Source organism: Schistosoma mansoni, chromosome 4 (genome assembly GCF_000237925.1).
Source record: "Schistosoma mansoni strain Puerto Rico chromosome 4, complete genome".
Classification (NCBI taxonomy): domain Eukaryota; kingdom Metazoa; phylum Platyhelminthes; class Trematoda; order Strigeidida; family Schistosomatidae; genus Schistosoma; species Schistosoma mansoni.
Window position 1 is genome coordinate 27807861 of NC_031498.1, and position 24445 is coordinate 27832305.

General features: G+C 37.1%; 1 protein-coding gene across 1 annotated transcript in view; it reads left to right on the top strand.

Moving 5' to 3' along the window:
* The window catches only part of Smp_131070 (putative condensin), a gene marked incomplete at its 5' end in the record, with an annotated part of 44296 nt that overhangs the window by 5331 nt on the left and 14520 nt on the right, over positions 1 to 24445 (top strand). Inside the window, 11 exons of the mRNA XM_018797377.1 lie at positions 3197 to 3375; positions 3511 to 3757; positions 5339 to 5608; positions 7289 to 7363; positions 8166 to 8306; positions 9133 to 9205; positions 13483 to 13662; positions 13804 to 14245; positions 17341 to 17631; positions 18581 to 18722; positions 24220 to 24363. Of these exons, the coding sequence (XP_018652424.1) occupies positions 3197 to 3375; positions 3511 to 3757; positions 5339 to 5608; positions 7289 to 7363; positions 8166 to 8306; positions 9133 to 9205; positions 13483 to 13662; positions 13804 to 14245; positions 17341 to 17631; positions 18581 to 18722; positions 24220 to 24363 (2184 nt within the window). The remainder of the gene's footprint in view (positions 1 to 3196; positions 3376 to 3510; positions 3758 to 5338; positions 5609 to 7288; positions 7364 to 8165; positions 8307 to 9132; positions 9206 to 13482; positions 13663 to 13803; positions 14246 to 17340; positions 17632 to 18580; positions 18723 to 24219; positions 24364 to 24445) is intronic.

The window sequence follows — 24445 nt, forward strand, 5'->3', positions numbered from 1 at the left end:
ATTTGTGTGAGGGCTGTGATACTGCCCAGGTGCCCGAACTGAAGCAGGTGGTTTTCTTAGGGGGCCACACCCGGAGCCTCTGACCTGAATGTTTGATCCACAAGACAGTGGAGCATCGTGAGGCGATCATTCCCATGGTAGCCGGTGACCAACAATTGGTTCATACGCCATTCGTTCCTTGAGGGTACTGGAGCCCATGTGCACCACTGATTTGGAATCAGGGTTTTCCAAATCCCCTAGGTGGACCCTCCATGTCCACCAACCCGGTTAGAGCGCCGAACATTCGCTTTTCGTCCTCTCACTTTCGTAAACAACACCGGTGCCACGAAAAGGCAGTGAGTAGGACTTCCCTGGCAGAGGCTATATATTCGCTGGATTATCTTCACAAATAAACTTCATACGATATTCATTGAAAGTTAATGACAAAAAATGTTGGTATATTCCTTAGAATTCTCAATAGTTTATGTATATTATAAAACCTCAAATGCCCTGGTACGGCCGACAGTGGGGAGAGTCCGCTCTCCCTCTCGAAATGCTCTCATATGGCCACGCGTATATAGTCTCTGACAGGGAAGTCCTACTCACTGCCTTCTCGTGGCACCGGTGTTGTTCACAAAAGTTAGAGGACGAAAAGCGGATGTCCGGCGCTCTAACCGGGTTGGTGGACAAGGCGAGTCCACCTAGGGGAGTTGGAAAACCCTGATTCCAAACCAATGGTGCACATGGGCTCCAGTACCCTCAAGGAACGAATGGCGTATGAACCAATTGTTGGTCACCGGCTACCATGGGAATGATCGCCTCACGATGCTCCACTGTCTTGTGGATCAGATCTTTCGGTCAAAGGCTCGGGGTATGGCCCCCTAAGAAAACCACCTGCTTCAGTTTGGGCACCTGGGCAGTATCACAGCCCTCACACAAATCGAATGGGATTTGTGAGGCGCATATTTATCTGGTGCTTCCTTGTACCAATATTTATGTGTTTAAATAAAAATAAAATAAAATATAAAACAAATAGTTCACAAAATTGTGTAGAAGCACTTTTTTATAACAACAGTTTGAAGTTATTCCTTCATTTTTCGGTCCATTTTTCAATAAGTGAATAGCATTTAAGAATAGATATCAGAAAAAGCATAAATTAAATATTAATTTCCAATTCATTTTAAAATAATTTAATCAGGTTTTAACTATAGTTGAAAGTAAGCAAAGATGGATAGTGACTAGCAGTGGAATCCAGGATGCGCGTTTCGTCCTATTTAGAGACTGACCAGTTGCAGTCCTAAACATCAATGGGAAGATTGAAACAAACAATACTAAGTGAATTTAAAAAATTTCACCCCATTGCACAAGCAAGTGGCTATCAGAACTCAGGAGCTAAATGGATAACACGATGACGTTTGAAGCGAAAGTTACTGGGTTTGACTCCCAGAGTGAACATCAATTCTGAGATGCAGGTATATTCAGCTGACGAGTCCCAAATAGGACGAAACACGCATCCCGGATCCCACTGCTAGCCACTATCCATCTTTGCTTACAGTGCTTGTGAAATAAGGCTATATCGAGGCGATACGCACAGTATGCACATATTTATTTATATTATCTTATTTAAACAAATATTGGTACGAACGGCACCAGATATATATGCGCCGCACAAATCAAATGAGACTTATGTGAAGGCTGTGATGCTGCTGAGGTGCCCAAACTGAAGCAGGTGGTTTTCTTAGGGGGCCATACCCCGAGCCTTTGACCGAAAGATCTGATCCACAAGACAGTGGAGCATCGTGAGGCGATCATTCCCATGGTAGCCGGTGACCAACAATTGGTTCATACGCCATTCGTTCCTTGAGGGTACTGGAGCCCATGTGCACCATTGGTTTGGAATCAGGGTTTTCCAACTCCCCTAGGTGGACTCGCCTTGTCCACCAACCCGGTTAGAGCGCCGAACATCCGCTTTTCGTCCTCTCAATTTCGTAAACAACAGTAATGCCACTAGAAGACAGTGATTAGGACTTCCCTGACAGAGGCTATATTACGCATGGCCATGTGAGAGTATTTCGAGAGGGAGAGTGGACTCTCCCCACTGTCGGCCATACCAGGGCATTTGGGGGCTCAATTGACACGTTTATATATATATATATATATATATATATATATATATATATATTGGAATCGGAATATGTAAAAAGTAAAAGTGGCCCCAATGTCTTTGATAGCGTGAACGATCATGCTTTTAAAAAAGAGGTGATTATTGTCAAGAAAATTTGGCGATATACTGAATATCGTGCAGTAAATGTAGATCGCTCTGTCGCATTAAATCAGAAGTTATTATAAAACATAAAACAAAGCACAGTCGTGTTCCAGATGGAACTAAAATATTTAAAAAAAAAGTAATCAGCATCATAAAAAATTGGACAAATTCATCAAGAGAAGTGACATATCACATCGTAGCTATGAAATCTGTCGGGTTTTTTTGGAATTCACTGTCAGCCCAACTTCTAGCTGGGATTCAGGTGAAGTAGACGAAACTCTCCTTAGTCCGTCTGGGTCGACGTATGTGTAGAATGCATTCGATAGTTAAATAGAATTCCCGTTTCGTCATGGAGAATAAAGAAGAAATGAAGGTATTAATAAACTATTTTGAGCAGTGAATTGGTGGGGTTTTATAGAGGATTTAGACAACTAGCTAGTTTTTTTCATTCGAGCATATGGAAATTTACTGATGCTCTTAGAAAGGAAACAAAGTTTAAATGAATCAGAAAAGGAACAGTTTGTTACAAGGCAAGGATCCAAGGACAATATGGAAAAAAAAGAATGGAAGGAGATAGCAGCACATATTAAACTTGTGAAAGATTTATGGAAACAAACCGATACTGAACTATTTTCGCGGATTTGCACACAATTTGAATTTGCACTATTAAACTTTTTAAACTGTATTATAAAAATTTACAAATACGTTTAACATTTACACCTATATTGTATTACTACATCATCTTGACCCACTCTCTTACGCATTGACCCTAATTGATGAATACTTCATTTTTCGACGTCTTTATCAGTCATGTTACAAACACCTAGTTTTGATCGCTTGTTCACTGTTTATGTATTTCTAGTAATTCCTTACAAACAGATTTCCATCAATATTTTTAAATTGGATTAGTATTTGTATCTATTCTCTGTACACCTTTTTTTGATTTTCCAGGCTGGACGTGGTAGAGGAGCAAAAGGTGGTCGTCGAGGTGATCGTGGACCATCTGATTTACAATTATGCATGGATTGGTTTGTAGAATGTGAAAAGGCAGTCGGTGCTCTTGATCAAATTTGTCGTTTGAAATTGGATCAACTTTGGGATCCCCCAGTAGCTGAAGAGGATTTCATTAAGTATACACTTTTTAATAAAAAATATTTTTTTCTTCCCGTCTTATTCATTATGATTATTTAACATGATTGATTATTGTTAAAATATATTTTTCCTTTACTCTGTCTTCCTAATTGCTTATTTCTTTTTCTTTCTAGCTTACCAGCTAATTGTTGTTACAAATTACTTGAAGATCGTGATATAGCCAGTAATGCTAATATACGTATTGCAGTGATTCGTCTGTTGGCCACCTTAGTTCGTCGTTATGGTCATAGTATTGCATGTTCTGTGAAATTAGCTCAATTATTACAATGTTTCCCGCACATGGTTACTTGTCTTATGGCTATTGTAAGATCTTTTATTGAAGATGAAAAACTAATTAGTGTTGTTCGTGAACTATTAAAAGTTAGTTTTAACATTATTGATTTGTTTCATGTTTTCCTGATTTATTATTAAATTTCAACTGTTATTTTAAGTACATTGAATTAAATGAATCCAGTGATCTACTGTAATGTATGGAGTACTAGTGTGGTGTGGTCAGACATAGAATGTATCTGGTCAGAAGATCGATAAGAAAAAAGCAGGAATGAAGCGCAATCGGCACGAAAATGCATGAACAATGATATCAGAGAAGATGGACTGATATTTACATAAGGAACAGTTAAGATTGAGACAATTGATTGTTATTTTGCAAATTAACTGTTTACTGTATGGTTATCAGAATTTAGTGAGATAGTCTGTAATTTGTGTTTAACTACATCCGATTGTCCCCACCTGTGTTCTCATTCACTACATTAGGTCTGCATTATGTGTATAAACCACCTTTTGTTTTCTTTCGAAAGAATTCGAAACATATCTGAATCATTATTCTAGTCAGCAATATTATTGGACATAGTTGGACATGTTTACCTACTAAATCAATAATTTTGCTTATGAAATATTGTGATCAGTTGCTTATATGAATTTACTTTAATAACAGTTGAAAAATACACAACAATTTTCAGTTTGAATTTAATCTTCATCAGAAAGCAACAGCTGAAGAATCACTAGAAATTAGAAAGCATTGAACACTTGTGTTATTCTTCGTATTTAGGACTACTCAATGGTATGGATCTACAATCTTATATAACTGAGCAATCTTGTGGCTAGAAATAGGATTCCAGATAAAAATAGGGAATCTTCATCAACTGAAATGTCTGGAGCATGTGTCATGTATGAACAACCAACCCCTACCCTGATGCTCTTTGTTTGCTGTTGTTTAAGTTTGGAGATACAAAGCGGTCAAACTAAGATATGACATCAGTCCATGAAGTCATAGACTGTTAAACTGAGCCGTTTAGGTGTAAACTATCTTGCTGAGATCTTCGCGGCTACCGTAATCAGTGGTTGGAGGCCTTGAATGAAATGAATTACAATCGATCACAAAGTCTCAGAAGTACACACCCGGCCCGGAAATACGCATACTACGCAAGCCGTAAATTCGTTCATTGTTCTTGAGTCATACTATCTATTCTTAATGTTTTCCACTGCGACTGATACTGTAACAAATACTGCTATCCTGACGTTCGTTTTTACAGTTCAATCTGGCTATGCTGATATGGTATGGGAACTTAAGTATATATATATATATATGAGCAAAAAACGTTTAAATTAGCTATTTCAGGTTCCACTGATCTGTGTTTACCGACTTCACTCAAACCCCTCGGCAATAACTGCCTTCTACTTGATATGCTCGGTTTCACTCTACAAATCTTGCTTTATAGTAGATAATTTAGAATCCATATCGAAACCATTTGCTTGTACAGATGTGACTATTACTAACATCGAAGGCGCTTGGAGATTACTCTATTCAAAGTCATTTTTCATCACGGACTAGTTCAATAAACTAGTATCACCTACTTAATTTTTATTTCATTCGAGTTTGTTTCACATAGTCTAATTTTTTTGTTATTATTAATTTATGACTATTTATGAACTTTTTTATAGGAGATATGTAGCTACAATGGAGCAGATTTAGAGCGTGATTCACAAGCTTCTCAAAATTTCTCCAATTTTTTATTGGAAGTAGCTCGAACTTATCCTACTCTTGCTCAATCAATCTTACCATTACTTCGTTGTAGACTTGATGAAGAACCATATCAAATGAGAAATTGTGTTTTAGGAGTTATTGGAGAAATATTACCTATGTTTGCTAAACGTGAACAATTGGATCCCAATGAACGTGTTCAAAGAGATCGTTTAATGGATCTATTGCAGGTATGAAGTTAATTTTTTTCTACTGATATGACTTAACTACTATTCAATTGAATTGTGAAAAATATTTAAACTGTTTTAATTTTCATTTCTTTTAGATTGTAGTTATTTAGAAGCAATTCATGATTACATTACTTATTAATTGTGTTGATTAAATTACCTCGATAACATTCATGATTGGTTGATGATTACAAATGTCAGTAGCTACGAGTGAATTTCCTGAACTCTGAGTGATTCTTTATTGAACTAAATTACGATCATCGAAGGGACTAATTATTTGGCTGAGTACCTCCGCCCTCAAATACACTTAATAACAATCCAGTGTGATGGTTGTGATATGTAAGCACAACTTTGGTAGCAATAATAATAGTAATGTCTATCAAAAGTCATTTTTACTGAAGACAACGTTTAGTAATCTAAAATGGCTTAAAAATAATTTCCAAAGCTGTATTTTTAGTAAATGTGTCTTTCTATCAAAATGAATTTATTCACCTCTTGTTTCTAACGTACAGACTCTTAACTAATATTGTAGCACTGCAGTAGACTAACATTTATCTGATAGATGTGTTTTCTATGCTACACCAAGTAAATTAGCTTATTTTCTCCGATGAAATGCTTTTTCAATATGTCTACGTTCACTTGTTTAACTGATCTACTTATAATCATTGTCATAGGTGATATTGTCATGAGTAACCTGGGCTGAAATACATTTGCACCAGGCTGTACATCGACAATGAACCACTGATTAATTGACTAAATTATATGGACAATTAAACGTCTTTTTTCCAACTCAATATCTTATTTGGATAGTCTGAGATCATAGATTTACATCTCTGTTTAACTTATACCCGACTAATATTGTCTTATTCTTTTATAATGTATCTGCATATTCAATACACGATTATTTATTTATTTAAACACATAAATATTGGTACAAAGGAGCACCAGATATATATGCGCCGCGCAAATCTCATTTGATTTGTGTGAGGGCTGTGACAATGCCCAGGTGCCCAAACTGAAGCAGGTGGTTTTCTTAGGGGTCCACACCCGGAGCCTTTGACCTAAAGGTCTGATCCACAAGGCAGTGGAGCATCGTAAGGAGATGCAGTCCCATGTTAGCCTGTGACCAACGATTGATTCATACGCCGTTTGTTCCTTCAGGATACTAGAGCCTATGTGTACCATTGGTTTGGAATCAGGGTTTTCCAACTCCCATAGGTGAACTTCCCGTGTCCACCAACCCGGTTAAAGCGCCGGACATTCGCTTTTCATCCTCTCACTTTCGTAAACAACACCTGTGCCACGTGAAGGCAGTGAGTAGGACTTCCCTGTCAGAGGCTATATATGCGTGGCCATGTGAGAGCATCTGGAGAGGGAGAGCGGACTCTCCCCACTGTCGGCCGTACCAGGGCATTTGGGGGCATTCAATACACGAAGCTATACACAATTATTTCATTCATTCATTCATTTTTTTCCTATTTGTTCGATTATGTTTAGGATATTGTTATGATCGAATAGAATCTCGTGAAACAAGTACCAAGTACCAAAAAAGATGTTATAAGTTTATGTAATTTCACCCTAAAGAACCTATTGCCGTCGTCTGATAGAGTAACACTACTAACTCTCAATAACCTGAAATTTTAATTATTTTTTTAAAAACAATTCTCTTATCTCATTGACTAGGAGCATATTCATGATGTGAATGGTTATGTACGTGCAAAAGCCTTACAGATATGGCATAATATTGTGGTTCTTGGAGTGAGTCGATGTATATTTGTTCTTTGAAATGTTATTGTTTTACTTATATATTAATCATATACACACTTCTAATCAATTACGCAGCTATGATACATTGATATAATACTCAGTCTGTCGTTCTGATGCACTGAAAAATCTCGTCTACTTGTTGTGTTTTTTTTTCTGTATAGAAAGTGTGAACCTATTTCCAGCTTTTATATTGACAAGCGTTATTTAAAACCTAATATTGATAACAGATTTACAATTAGAGGGATACTACTCACAGCATCCCTTATTCATTAACCTTGTCTAGTCTCTATTAATAGGTTTATTAAATCCAGTAGTTTAGTGTTTAACATGCTCGACTTCTAACTACTTGATCACATATTCGTACCCTCTTATATCATATAGATCGGTTTCCGGTAACCTGATGGTAACAATAGCTCGCATAACTAAAGTATATTTCAAAGCCATATATTATTTCATGGTTGTTACATCAGCTATTACCTACCAATCAACATTGTATGTATGTAGGAAGCTTATCATTGTATCAGTGTTTCTCAGTGAACTGGACACTTTCCAGGCTCTTAACAATCTAAATAGTACAGTTTCATCTTATAAATCACATCCTTGTGATCTACAAATCCCATCTAGTTATATTCTTGTATTGTTTATTCTCTGTTACGTTTCTAAATGACCATCTCCATTTGACTATTAACTAATTTCTTTATTGATGATGAATGAAACACTGAATGTACAAAATAGTATCCCTTTTTATGTCCATATAACTTCCTACCTGTTTTTTTCGGCTAAAATTCAAAAGGGTTTACCAATCAGTCGTCAGTCGAAACTAGCCGCTTTATTAGTTGGCAATCTAGGCGCAATGATGGATGTATCTGCTTCAGCAAGAAAAAATGCTTGTAAAACGCTTACAGCCATGATATTACAATGTCCTGCTGCAAAGGTATGAATATATCTATTTGTGCTTAGTTATAATTTATGTATGTATACGTGTGGTTACGTTTAAATACTTGTAAATCACCTACTATGAATTTTATCACAGAGAATGTGTTTACTGCAGTTTTCCAATTTGCTTTCGCTACTTATCTCATGATCAGTAATAATCCATCTGTCGTCCAGCTATTTTTTTCAACTAGAATGTTGTTTTTTTGTGTGCTCCTATCCCCTCTATCCGATGTAGTCTCCAGAGGTAGGCATTTGACAGGCGACCGGCACATATACATTTAACAGTCTTAAGGATTATATATATATATATATATTAGAAATATCTCGTCACTGCACACCCATCATCTATACGTCATTGAAGCTATGACCTGTAAATCTTTCCGACCACTATGATTATAGACTGTTCTGTTAGACTCAGCAGAATTTTCAGCTTCCTTCATTTGATACTATAACATGATTATCATCTAATGTTATCAATAAGTAACTGTCATATCCCATACATTCTCACTTACAACTACAAGGAACTCATTTCACAATCAGTTGTTAATCAGCACCGCTGACTATCATTGATATAAGTAATTTATAAGTTTTTTTTAATCCTGAGACAATGGTGTAATGTCTTTGAAATACTTCCAAATTCGAAATCCATTCCAATGTATTTCATTATTATCTAGCAACCGGTATCATAGTGTAGAGTATATAAAGATGATACTTGACAAATCAGTTACACATTATTACTTTATCTAATCACAAACTACCTGCCAAAGAATCATAATCACAACTACATTTTCTATCGTTTCATTTTGTTGTGTTTCTTTTCCTAGCTGACTACAAATGAATTACAACAAGTTGTAAATAAAGAAACGAAACGTCTTGAAAGTTTAGAAGAATTATTAAGTATGTCGTTTATTTTCTTTCTTTCTCTAAATTCAACTGTCTATTCGTTTTTATCTGAGTATTACTTAACATTATTGTTATAGTAATTTGTAAATTAACAGATTATTGCATCTAGAATATTTCATTATATGAGATTGAAGGAACGAATCATTAAGCATTGAAATTCACATCATGTTATATCATTCATCAGATCAATGGAATTTGGGAACACACATATCAGTTATGTTATAACTGTTTTATATATATACTCCTTATTATGACCCAGCTATTCCTATTGCTTAGTATTCTTGGACACCAATACACTCGACAAGACCCCGAAATCAGAACACGGTTGAACAGGGAAGAAATTATATTCCAAATAACAAGGATAGATGAAAGCAGTAAGAAGCGCAATAAGAAATACGTTAGTATATTTATAGATTTTACATGAGAAGATTCTAGAGTCTTTTCCAAGCAACGACTAGAGCTGATTGGATAAAAATTAGCCAATCAGCGTGTAGCAACACCATCATATATGAAACATGCTTTAATCCAATCCATGTCCCGCTAACAAGTTATTACTCTAACTTAATAATACATGACTTTATTGTGTAGAACACTTAAATCTGATCGAGTTATCAATCTATACTGATAGCCTATATATTAAATAATAAATTGAAATATATCATATATTAATTTGTCTCGGATCTCCATTACAATATTACTTTTTTATGATTTTTATTAAGTATAATACTAGTTAACTGGTAGCTGTAGGTTTAATGCACCTGTTAGTAACCGGAACAAATACTACTACGACACCATTTCAATAATATTCGACAATTCATACAAGATAAAACAATTTTTGTAAGACGGTTTTTAATATCTCAAGAGAATGTCATCATAAAGATAATCACTACTGATCAAAGCAGTTCAGTTCAACAGTCAGTGACTTCATAGACTAACATATCTTAGTTTAAGTAATTTAGCTTTTTCTAAACATCCTCTTGCAACATCAGACATCTAGCATCAAGATAGGCGCTTGGTATTGATACCTGACTCACACTCTAGCCGAATTGATCATCAAATATTGACTAACTGGACCTCTATATTTGCCTAGTATCTTACGTCTAACGTTAGCATTGTTAGATCAGTTGTCCAAATGTACCCAAGCAATGCTTCAAAGACACGATCAAATACTAGTAACCTACGAATATCCTCTATTTTTAAAGATCATATTTCACAGTCATAAAATAAAACAGTATGAATTACTGCGCCGTATACTTGTAGTGTTCAGAACTATGTCAAGCTCACATGGGCTATTCTAGATGTATTTATCCTTCTTGACTCACATTTTGACTTTGTCAATTATTCGGTTATTAACCTTGGTCGTTTTTTTCATGTGAACGTGTGTGTGTGTGCATCGCTTCGTACGTACGTACATCAGTTCGAGTTGTCATAGCACATTAGCAAAGAGATGCAGTTTTCGATTCAAATCCCATAGTGGTAGAATCAGTAAGAGTATAAGCCTTAATGTGAAAGATTAGGGTTTGAAGATTTTATTGAGGGAGTGTCATTCCGTGAAATAAATATCATTCGTTTGAACATTATTTAATTATATTTTAGTCCAAGAAATATGGACTCTCAAAAGTTAGACTTTATTCATTCTATAAAATATTCTATATTATCCCCCTGTTTAAGTAATTGTGTTATATATTAAATATGGATCTTTGAAAAGAACTATTCTACTGTGGATTATTATATATTATCTTTATTGTGTATATATTTATTACATAATTGGTTTGGATTATTTCTTTTGTATATTACTCTAATTGTAAGCTTTCACTCCACTCATTAACTGTTGATATATCTCACCATCCAGTTAATTCTGTATATGTTACTCAATTTTGTACTACTAATGACCCAATTAATTGCAAGAGTAGTGTAGTCAGTGGAATGCGTCATTTCAGAGACTTCCACGTCGTGCATTATTTGCCGACGCTGGGACTGGTTGGAAAAAGCGGAGAGATGGTCAGTGTATGACATGGTGTTGTGGCATGAAAGAAATCTGCAAAGGGATAGCTTCTGTTGGCCCTTCATGACTCCCTGGCTGGGGTCCGAGAGATGGTGCAACACAGTGGCTAGAGACGTTATCAGATATGGCTCAGAATAGAAGCCAGTGGCAATCCTGCTGTAACCTTCTTTTACTTTCTTCATAAAGAGTGGTTATAACTTTCTTAGGTGAAAGAGTCTTCCGGTTGTACATTTCAGTCCCCCTTATCTTTCCATCCTTCCTCTTCCTATTTTCATTATTTTTTGTGGCGCATATGTATCTGGTGCCCTTTTGTACCAATATTTATGTGGTTAAATAAATAAATTAATTAATTAATTAATTGCAAATTATGATTTGCTATTCATAATAACTTGTAGTCTTTCAATTGACTTGTATAATGATGTAAAACTTGGAGTTATAAAATATGCAGAGAAAATCAGTTGACATTTCTTGTCTTCTGATTGGTCAGGCTAATGGCAGAACAATTGTGCATTGGCCAATCAATGTCAGCCTACTTTGTAAACATACATATAATGCAAATGATATTAGTATTATCTGGTTTAAACAGATTCAATAATTTAATAATCTTATTGGTTTGAGTAAACAGAAATTGAAGTTCGTAACAATATATCTTACTTGTTTCTAAGATTTATTTATTTGGTTACCTTGTTTGTTTTTTTCTTCAAAATATGAATTCAGTTCGTTATAAATCTGTTAGTAAGCGAAAAAGTAATCTCATCCATAACTTCTTAATAACTAGTAGCAATGCTTATGTATATATCTATCTGTAAACTTGTGTGTTGTATGTGTATGCGTGAATGTGGATGTGCAGTTTGTAAACGTGTATGTCACTAAAAATCATCATCATCATCTTATACACGTAGTAGGTTGTCATTTCATTTCACTTCTGTTCTGTCATCATTATAATTAATGGGCATTCTCATCACCATCATCATCGTCAATATCAGTACCATATAATTCTCCTTGTCTCTCATTATTCATTCATATTCATTTTGAATATTACATAAAGCATGCTGGATATTTTTTTTTGGTTTTTAAGTAGTATTGGTTCATCATTTCAAAATTGTTTCCTATGTAATTAAAAATTTTTTTGCTTTAAATATTCCAGAATTGAAAAATAATAAAAATAGAATTGTTTAAACAAATAATTGTTTTCTGTGTAACTTCCAATTTAGGCTTAAGGTGATGGCTGTTATATCTACCGTCACCTCTGTTGTATCGACTGTCTTATTGGTTGTGTTTAGAAATTAAGACCTCTGCACTCCTCACAATACGAGGTGAAAACACAAAGACTGGTACAAATGAAGTCATTTACATACTAATTTTATATACACTTGATAATGAATTACTAAAGATCATATAAAGGAGAAGATACACAGGATTAGTGTAAAATACATACAAGGTTCACACTTATCATACTGAATAAAATTCATACTTGATTGAAGTAAAACATAATAACCTGAAATAATTTTACATTAGAAAATATAACGCCAATATCGTAGTAACTAGATGTCGTCCACCAGAATGAGACTAATATCATTAACTGTTACCTGGATAGGGAGAAAACATAGACTTCATCTTATATTCCCTAACGATTAGTATCAATGACATGGTATGGCCGACAGTAGGGACAATCCACTCTCCCTCTCGAAATGCTCTCACACGGCCACGCGTATACAGCCACTGCCACGGAAGTCCTACTCATTTCCTCCTCACGACAGGGTGGTGGGGTATGGAGGATCCACCTAGGGAAGTTGGAAAATCTCGATTCCAAATCAATGGTGAACATAAACTCCAGGATCTTTAGGGGAAAATGGCATATAAGCCCGTTATCGGTCACCGACTACCGTGGGACTGCATCTCTTAACGTTGCTCCACTGCCTTGTGGATTCGACCTTTAGGTCGAAGGCTCCGGGTGTATCCCCCTAAGAAACCACCTGTTTCTGTCTGGGCACCTGAACATTATTCTAGCCATCACACATATCGAATGATGTAGTGTGACGCATATATATTTGGATGCCTCCTTGTACCAATGTTTATGTGTTTAAATAAATAAAGTATCAATCAGTCAGCCTAATAATTCCTGTAAAGGAGGTTATTGAAAACAATTATTTGCTTAAATATTTTTTTCATTTTCTACATAAGTATGATTATTTGTCATTACTTTTTATCAAAATTACACATTATATAGCTAAATTTGATGCTATTGTTCATTGTTCAATTTCAGCTAAAGTCGGTACACTTGATGAAAATGAAACAGCAACTAAAGACGACAATAATAATAACGGGATTAACATTCAGAAATCCTTAGATAAAAAGAAAAAGTCGAAACGTAGAAATTCAAAAGAATCGATCTCTGTCAGTGAAGATAGTGGTCGAAAGAGACAAACATTTCGTCGTCGTGTACGTCGATCACTTGATTCAGATGATGAAGAACAACAAGCCACTGATGACGATGATGAAGAAGAAGAAGACCAGGAAGAGGAAAGTGATGACGAAGTTGACGTAGATAATAGTAATGATGCGAATGTTACATTGTGTCCTACAGCAGAATTAGATGCCGCAGCAGCTCTAGAAGCAGCAATTCATTCAGCAGCTGCAGTTGCCGCTGGGTCCGTTAATAATAATCCATCAGTTGAAAATAATTGCATCGGTATCACAGGTGGTAATGATTTAATGACAGAATCATCTCCACTACGTTCAACAAGTGTTGCACAAACACAATTAACAGCTGATGTAGTACGTCAGCGGGCTTGTGTTGCTTATCTGTTAGAAACATCTTCTTTTATATCGCACATTCAAACAGCGATAAAAGATTTTCAATCAATGCTTTCATCAAAAACAATATCAGATGTAATAGAAGCAATTGAATTTTTTGTTATTGCAAAACAAGCTGGTATTAAAGGTTTAGAAAATGGTATACGTCTTTTATTAACATTGATATGGTCACAAGAAGAAACTATAAAGAAAGCTGTTATAGAAGCATGTCAGTAAGTTATCCATTTCAATATTTGAATAATGTCCTTATTTTCTCCTTTGTTTTGTTCTCTTTTCCCTTCTCCCAAAAAGGAACCCTCTTGTTGCAACTAGGATTTAAGTCATAATTTGTCCTAGTGAGATTTTTTAAAGGTCTACCCAAACTAACATACCCATGTTGCCCCTCGCGTAGGAGCATAAGCTGGCCACCAGGATTCTCCATCGAACTTTGTCCTGGGCTATCCTTTCCAGTTGCTATTCATTCTTTTGATGCTTGCTTCCTATTCTCGACGCAATGTGTTCTTTGCCCTTCTTCTTTTCCTTTTCCGTTCAGGATTCCAAGTTAGCGCTTGCTTCGTGGTGCAGTTTGATGATTTCCCTAATGTATGTCCTATCCACCTCCAGCGTCTTTGAAGGAGCTTGTTATGGAGTTTTGGACAACTGTCGAGTTTTTTAATCACTAAGTAGTAGAATATTACAAATGTATGGCCTTTTTTTTCTTTTCGATGATTTCATTTTATTAAGCTGTACGACTGTCTTTATAGTCTTTCAATTCCATACACTTCGCTTCGCCAGAAGTCTCCTTAAAAATCATACACACCGTTGGAAGAGTTTGCCCTATAGGAATGAAAATGAAAAACTTATGTACAACAGAGGTCGTTGATATCCACCAGTTTAAGTCTAACCTTTGCATACAAAAACAGTATGTTCAGTCCCTCATTTTTCCATAGTGTTAACCTTTCTGTTGGGAAGACCCAGGAAATTCCTCGGAAAAAGTCCAAAGGGGCCCCGGAAACTCCCGAAAACATTTTATCCACTCAGCATTAAACAGACGTTTCTTAGAAACATATAGAAAGTGGAAAGTCACGTATCACATTTCTGTTTGGATGATTACCTATTCTGCTACTATGTTTATTAGGGTTCCAAAAGCCCAGGGCTATCTGAAATTCTACGAATACCCTAAATTTTCTGTACATAAAACGGACCTTGCAGTAAAGCATTCTTTCCTTATTTCGCGCCTTTTCTCTCGTGCTCACGTTGTCGTTTAGATTTAGCCTGGGGATTACTAGAAGAGCTTACGAAACCAAATCATGCATTCAGTTAGAAGATTTATCACTTCCTATCCTCCATAATATATCAGTCTTATTAATATTTCTACTTCTTTCCAACAACTCTCACAACTATTAATTAGCAATTATTACAACTTTTAATTATTCGGCTCTTAATAGCTATCAGTGGACAATTATTTTCACCTTACCGGTTATTGTGTAACTTCCTTTTAAGATCTGATTTTGATGTCTTGACAACATTATTATTATTATTAGCTTTATTCAATATTATATTTTTGGTACAATATAGAATTCTCAGCACAAAGTACTTCAACAAGTTTCCGTTTCTTACTTCTTCGTCCTTCCTGACGATAATTATTGAGTGATCGCCAGTTAGAAGTTAGCAGCCCTGTCAATCGACATCTGGATAATGTACATTCTTCTCGCTGCATATTGCCAGCAACCACGAAATATCTGATTAGGCCTTCCGTAACCTTTACAGCGAAAGGTCTTACACTTTTCAGAAACTCACCTGAATAGGTTATGCGATTAATAGGCATAATGATGTATTAAATCAAACAAAATTAGATAACTTGTTGAAATGTATAGATGACAGGAACAGGTAGCCCAGATGCTTAAACAGGCCGCCTGATTAGAGTTGTTGCGTTAGCACCTTTTTATCTTACTATAGATCACTATTTTAGCAAATGAAATTAGCTATAGATACAATTATACAGCTTAAGTAAATGGAATTGTCGAAAAGAAAATTCTCTCCGCTGGATTGCGTTTTTTCTTTAATGACATAATGATGTATAGTAGTGAAAGTAAAATATGAGATTGGTCGTTGAGCATTGACACACAGCCACAACCTACCGGCTATTAAATATGTGATTTTCTTTCTCGTCATTGATTTCTACTCTTAACTCATTACGTGTGACTGCTTGTGGTTGTATTGAATAAAGTATTCTCTAATGTTAATCTGGTTCTCTCTTTTGGGCCGCGAATCCTGATTCTGATATAACGTGATTAGTCTCATTAAGGTATTAACGTATCATCATAATTTACGTCCGAGAGAAGGAAAAATACATTAAACCATTAGTTATATCACATAATGAGTCTCTTTTATCAAGTGATTATTATTGGCAAATATATTAGAGTTCTGTTATCTTAACAGTGGATAATTTAGAACGAGAAGGATATGTGTATAGCAGTGTATTTGTGAACGATAATCAATGTGTCATGCTATGGGGTGTTCAGAACGGGAACAGAAGATGAAAGATCATGTTTTTCTAAACAACAATTTAATTTGGCAGTCAACAATGATAATTGTGCAAATTATGAGAATTAATGAAAGAGATGCAAATAATAAAAAAACTAATTACAAAGTTAAATATCTTCACAAATATAAATTAGCAACTCAATAACAGTACGAAGTTTAACTGCTCCTCGGACCCCAAGCCCTGGTAACTAGATGAAGAAGACCAGAATCGACAGGGAAGATATATAATCCCACAAGCAGCCCAGAAGAACGAATAACATGCACTCAATTCATACGTAATATATACAATACAAAAATACCCTGGAAAAATGTCACAAAATAGTGTACTAAAAGAGAAAACGAATCAATAACGTTTAAGACCTAGGTGGGAATCACAAGCTGAAGGTAACAATGGGCGCTTTATATGTTTAGATCCTGAGTGAAGTTGAATTCGGTACCCTGAAACTCGCATCTTGAATAGTTAATTTTTAAAGACGTCCTCAAATTTCCCAGAAATACTCATTTTACACTGTCATGATCGATTTTGATAATGCAATCAAACTCTAATTTCCTCTTCATCTTCGTAATTTTTTAATGCTGGGTTAAAGAGATAACTTAAGAATCTTCTATATTTCTATTGTATATGCTTTGTGTTATTGCGTCTAGTTTCGAACTAAGTATTTCAGGTTAGAACATATGACATTTATGCTCAGCCTAGCTATAGATAATCCAGAAATCTCCCACTAAAAAATAAGGTTGTATGTTATCGTCTATTTCTCTCTCTCTCTTCATTATTCTTAAGGAAATTATATCTTCAACCAGATTCTGAGGAATATTTCAAATCCGATGGTACGCTGACTATTGAAGGTGCTGATATAGTTGCAACAAATTTAAGCAATTTTATACGTGATTCAGAAATGGGTGATCTAGTTAGTATGGAACGAATTATTCAACAATTAATTGCATCAAATCAATTTGATTCTACATTAATTGATCATCTTTGGCAAAGATTTATCCAGTCAGCTAGTCGAACTGATAAAGATAGTTCAGATGATGCGAAATCAATGTTGCTTATCATTAAAATGATTGTGAAGTAAGATAATATCAATGTTTATTTGTATATACGTGTACATTTGCTTTTGTGATGTTAAATTTCGTTTTTTCCGCTCTACATGATTTAGTCATAAAGCTTTCAATGTGTACTTCTCTTTCTTCTTGATGTACCTATAAAAGTGGTAGTCTTAACAACTTAGAAGATTGATTGCAGTGTCCAAGAAATAGTTGCTTGAAGCAGGTTACATATAATCTTGTGAATCTATAACACATTTCAAAAGTGCTTTTCTACACTTTTTGAGGCTTTATGACTGGGAATCAGGCTAAGTGTGTGTGCTACTTTTAGGTCACGATCTTTCCCAACTTTCATCCTTTCATTGTTACAAGGCAACCTCACTTATGAACTGATATTGAATACGTTAATTGATGGATGAGTAGGGCTAATAAGAACTGCAATTTTATTTAGTCCAAAAATGTATTAGTACAAAAGAGCAGCTTTTGATTTTATGATAATAGCAACCAGTCAAACTGTAAGCAAGCTTAGGTCTTTTCTGGGTACAAAGAATTCAAATGCGAGATTTTTTTCTTCACAAATTAATATTGCTTAGAAGAATATCGGAGGATCAACAGAGTAACACTACTACTGACCTTGTATAAACTTTATTAAGCCTGGGTTAGTTTTGCACATTAGTATTCGATCAATAAGTTGCGGTGCCTACATAAATGTTATCTTTTTGAAAGGAAAAGAAACATTTGGATTGGATTTTCAAGTATATTGATGAAATATTCACAACCAAATTTCAATTATTCTCAAGTCATAAATATTTGTCATACATATTATCTATACATTTTGAAAGAACTTTCGTGCGCTGAGCTGTATGGTTTAATTAAAACCTCACCGAAATCATCCACCTGAACTACAACCCTTCTTCACCTCATATACTATTCATAGACACATGTGTTTTATTTATTGTTCGTTTTTTTTTCAGATCTGGAGCTAAAGAAATCAATCGCCATCTCGATACGCTTATTCGTCATGGACTTGAACCTTTAGACTCATCATGTCCTATTGATTTAGAACGTGTCAAATTCACCTGTGAAGTACTTGGACGGATGGTCCCATCAACTAAGGTAATAAATGTTTATGATTATTCTTTTGTTGTTTGCTGATGATAAGAAAATGGAGTGAAATTCACCTACAGTGAGGAATAGATGGCCAGTGATATATTGTAGTCATATGATAAGAGAATTTGTGGTCGGCATAATACAGTTCTCTACAGGAAGTAAACTAAATCATTCAATGAGATTGCGAGCATCCATCTGTTGTAACGGGCGGTATCTGATACTGATACTAATACACAAACTTCCTATATACAATCTCCCAACCGGCTAATGGGCGAAAAGACTAAAAGCGAAGAAGGAAATTTATTGGGCTAACCCGATTTACCAATGGTGCACATGGGCTCCAGTATCCTGATGGAACGAATGGCGAATGAACCTGCTGTTGGTCAACGGCTACCATGGGACTGCATCTCCTCACGATGCTCCACTGCCTTGTGGATCAGACCTTTAGGTCAAAGGCTCGGGGTGTGGCCCCCTAAGAAAACCACCTGCTTCGGTTTGGGCACCCGGGCAGTATCACAGCCCACACACAAATAAATGAAATGATGAATTCTATTGACGATACTATTCTCGCTCATATTAGAAGCAAGACAATTTACACTATTATTATTATTATTACCATTATTATTATTACTATTATTTACTACGTCGCTTTTTCACTCCCTTTTTACTCAATTTGTGTATCCTTCCTTTCCACTTATGCAGTAGCTCGCCCATGGTGGAAACTCTGTCCTATCTAAACGATCTCCAGTCACTGTCTGGTTGAAAGTGAATGCTTCCACCGATTACGAATACTGAAGCAGTCTTTCTGAAACCACGTATGCCGTTCAAGCTGGCTTCCTTCAACGTTCGCACACTAATGCAGATCGGACAACAGATGGAGCTGGCTATGTCTTTAGAAAGTCTTAATGTTGATGTTTGCTGTCTATCCGAGACCCGTATTCAAGACTCTAGTGAAGTACTACAAATTCGTTCTCCATCTGTCGCTTCGAAAAGCTTGTTTCACGTGCGCTTATCCGGGGACTCTGTGGCATCTTCGTCTGGTCTTGCTGGCGTTGGTGTTGCACTAAGCGCTAGGGCTGAGGCAGCACTAATCGATTGGATCCCCATTAACAGTCGGTTATGTGCTGTTAGATTAGAAAGTTCCATCAAAGTGAGAAGAAACCGGCGTGAGAAACGGTGTCTTTTCGTCATCTCCGCCTATGCCCCGACAGATTGCAGCCCAGATGCAATCAAGGATGAGTTTTACCATCAGTTAACAGTTCTTCTCCAGAAAGCGCGTTCGACAGATATTGTAGTATTAGCCGGAGACTTGAATGCTCAGGTCGGGCGTCTAGGCACAGAAGAGAGTCGTTTAGGTGGCCGATGGGGACTTGTTGGTCGCAGGACAGATAACGGGGACCGTTTGCTGCAACTGTGCACAGACCACAACCTGTTTCTGGCCAGCACTAACTTCCGGCACAGTCATCGCCGGTGTGCCACCTGGCATCCTCCCTCTGCATCTTAAGCCTGAACTCAGATTGATCACATCACGATCAGCTACCGCTGGCGTGGTTGTGCACAAGACTGCCGCTCCTTTTGGAGTACCTATCTGGAGTCTGATCATGCCCTGGTCTGCGCCAATCTCACCTTACTTTTCAGTGGCCGAAGGATTGACCACCACCAACGGATCGATGTTAGTAAACTGGCTGCAACTTCTGTTGCAAGTAAGTATCAAGCGGAGCTAGCCTCTAGGCTAGCTACCATCCCATCGAAAAGTATAGATGAGCATTGGTTGCATCTTCACGACGCCATGAAAATGGCGAGTAAAGCCGCTTGCGGCTTCGCGAAACGTCCCGCTTACAAGCACTGGGTTTCTTCTGGCTCCTTACAACTGATGGAAGCCCGTCGGTCTACTCCGGGTGACCGTGAGTATGACCACAAACGAAGGCTGTTACGTAATGAAATCGGGCAAAGCTTACGTAAGGACCGAGAAGCCTGGTGGTCGGAGCGTGCTAATGAGATGGAAGCAGCAGCTGCATCTGGTAACTGCCGGAAGCTCTTCCAACTCATCCGAGCCACTGGCAGCAAGAAGTCTGGTGTGAGTGAAACAATCTACGAGGATGACGGGATGCCAATCACTAACATCTGTCGACATCTTGGACGATGGGCGGAATTTTTCGAAGGGCAGTTCAACTGGCCTGCTGCTCCGGCAACATCAACCAGTTTGTCATGCCCCCCATGGCCGGTGACGACTGATCCACCAAACGAGGCGGAAGTCCGCAAGGAACTCCAACTCTTGAAGCGCTACAAATCACCTGGCCCAGATGACTTACCTCCAGCTCTTTTTAAAGATGGTGGTGACTTTCTGGCTAAGGAACTGACGGTGTTGTTTGCAAAGGTTTGGGAGCAAGAAAGTGTTCCAACATCATGGAATGAGTCAATAATCGTCCCTATCTTTAAAAAGGGTTCACGTTGTTCCTGTAACAACTATCGGGGGATAAGTCTACTTCCGATTGCGTCCAAACTATTGGCTTCTGTCATTCTTCGTAGGTTGTTTAAAACCCGAGAACGATTGACTCGCGAGGAGCAGGCTGGTTTTCGTTCTGGTCGAGGATGCATTGATCACATCTTCACCCTCCGCCAAATGTTAGAACACCGTCATACTTATCGCAGGCCAACAATCGTAGTGTTTCTTGATATCAGGGCTGCCTTCGATTCGTTGGACAGGACTGTTCTCTGGGATTGTCTATTGAAGAAGGGTGTGCCTGAGAAGTTCATTAACATCTTAAAGGCCCTGTATACGAACACCTCAGGCAGAGTGAGGGCATACAACCACCTTTCTCCCTTGTTTCATTAGAGCAGTGGGGTTAGGCAGGGTTGCCCGATCTCACCATTCCTCTTCAACTTTGCCATCGACGACATCCTGGAAACAGCTCTGATGGATGTAAGTAATGGCGGTGTGGATATGTTGCCTGGAGAACGACTTCTCGATCTCGAGTATGCGGATGATATTGTCTTACTGTGCGATAATGCCCAAGGCATGCAATCCGCACTTAATCAGTTGGCAATCAGTGTCCGCAGGTACGACATGTGCTTTGCACCCTCCAAGTGCAAAGTACTCCTACAAGACTGGCAGGATTCTCATCCTGCACTCACCCTGGATGGTGAGCAGATTGAAGTAGTTGAGAAGTTCGTGTATCTAGGTAGCTATATAAGTGCTGGTGGTGGCGTAAGTGATGAGATTGATGCACGTATAAGGAAAGCCAGAGCGGCTTATGCCAATCTGGGCCATCTTTGGAGCCTTCGTGATGTTAGTCTGGCTGTAAAAGGTCGGATTTACAACGCGTCGGTGAGAGCAGTTTTGCTCTATGCTTGTGAAACCTGGCCTCTCCGAGTTGAGGATGTTAGACGTCTCTCTGTGTTCGATCATCGTTGTCTCCGAAGGATTCCTGACATACAGTGGCAACACCATGTTAGTAATGCAGAGGTTCGGCATCGTGTGTTCGGGCGCAGAGACGATAATTCAATTGGTGTCACCATCTTGAAACACCGACTTCGGTGGCTTGGACATGTTTTACGAATTTCGTCTCAGAGACTTCCACGCCGTGCATTATTTGCTGACTCTGGGACTGGTTGGAAAAAGCGGAGAGGAGGTCAGTGTATGACATGGTGTCGTGGCATGAAAGAGAGCTGCAAAGGACTAGCTTCTGTTGGTCCTTCACGACTCCTTGGTTGGGGTCCGAGAGATGGTGCAACACAGTGGCTAGAGACGTTATCAGATATGGCTCAGAATAGAAACCAGTGGCGAACCTGCTGTAACCTTCTTTTACTTTCTACATAAAGAGTGGTTCTAACTTTCCTAACTGAAAGAGTCTTCTGGTTGTGCATTTTAGTCCGCGTTATCTTTTCATCCCTTCTCTTCCTACTTTCATTATTTTGTGTGGCGCATATGTATCTGGTGCCCTTTTGTACCAATATATATGTGTTTAAATAAATAAATAACCCGATTTACATCTATAAGCACTCATTTATATATATCTCTGATCCTTAGAATATAAAACTATTGCTTGGCCAATCAAACGCACTTGTCATTGGGAGATTTTTAACTGACACTATGTGGTCTTGTTATTTGTCAACTTTCTATCGGCCTACTGTGTCAGCCTGCATTGACTGAGAAGACTAGATGTGTGTGTGTATACTTGACATTTGTTTACTCATATGCAGAATGATGATTTAGGTTCGACTCTTGTTTATACGAGCTATGACTAGATGAAAATCTAGTCTGAAAATTATAGAAAAAGTACCAAATATCACAGCTAAGACTTTCAAGAATATGACATATGCATGATGATAATGATAATCATAAAATGAATTAAAATTAGATAATAATCGTGTCCAAATGAATTCACTTTTCGTTTTCATATAAATCTTGAATATATATAGTCTCATTATTAAATTCCATTTCTGTTTTATTGACTTATTGTTATGACAGGCGGTGTCCGAAATCTGACACTGATACACGACGTGCTACATGCTAACCGCCCAACTAACACAACGGTAGACGAGAAAGTATATTAGGCTACGGAATAAAGTTCACAGATGCTCATTTATATACTCCTTAGGAAATCAACCCATTTCATCTATTGTCACTTAATGGCAGTTTTCATTTTTCATAGTTGAAATCATGGGTCAATTGAAGCTAGACCACCATCGAAAACCTGGAAGCACTAGACGGCCGTTTCGTCCTATTATGGGACTCCTCAGCAGTGCGCATCCACGATCCCGCATTCGCGAGATTCTAACCCAGGACCTACCAGTCTCGAGTCGGAGCCCCTAACCGATAGACCACTGAGCCGGCATCCAACGGTGTTAATGTCTAACTTCAACCAATTCACGATTTTGAGCGACCGTTCACCAATTGTCTTCAGTGAGTTGATATCTCTACAACAGACTTGGTAGAACTCCACTGGCCACTGCTTCCCACTAGAACTCAAGGAAATATCTCTTGAAGTCAGTCACTAGTGAGCATATGATTATAGATCAGAGGGGGTTTTATGGTAGAATATATATTTTCTCAGTATGGTATAATCAATTTGATTTTATCTCGTCTTCTTAATTCAAGGAGAATATTCCATGAAAGAATGATATTCATATAAAAAACTTTAAAAAAAATTATTGATTTAATAGTTTTAATTTACTAACTCACTTTTAATTAGAAAACTTGGAAAAAAATTTTTTGAGCTAGCTGTTTAGTTGTGGTATGGAATGCCTCAGTAGTATACATTCACGATCCCCTCTATTATAGTTTGAAACCCCGTCACAGAGAGAGAGAAAAAATAACAAGCTTGACCCTCAAGACATAATTGTCAAGGTTCGTCCGTAAAACTATACAACACAATGATCTTCGTAAAGTCTCCCCCTCCTTTCTGTGCTGAGAATATTATTTTACTATTATTCAGTACATTTGATTGATTAAAATATTTTTTGAACGTTCATATTTGTTTGTTTTCTTTTTTTTTGGCAGTCTGATAAATCCGGTGATAAATCTTCACTTTTAAAACCATTTCGATTGCCTACCAATCATGTTTTATTTACTCGATTGAAAACAATCCTTATTTCAACAGTATCTCAACCAAATCAAGTACTATGGGTACCAATGATGGAACAAGTAAGTTTGTAATTTATAATAGCAATTATTATTATTATTATCAATTTTGATGTGGGTTTGTTCTCTGAGCTGGATGGTTTGG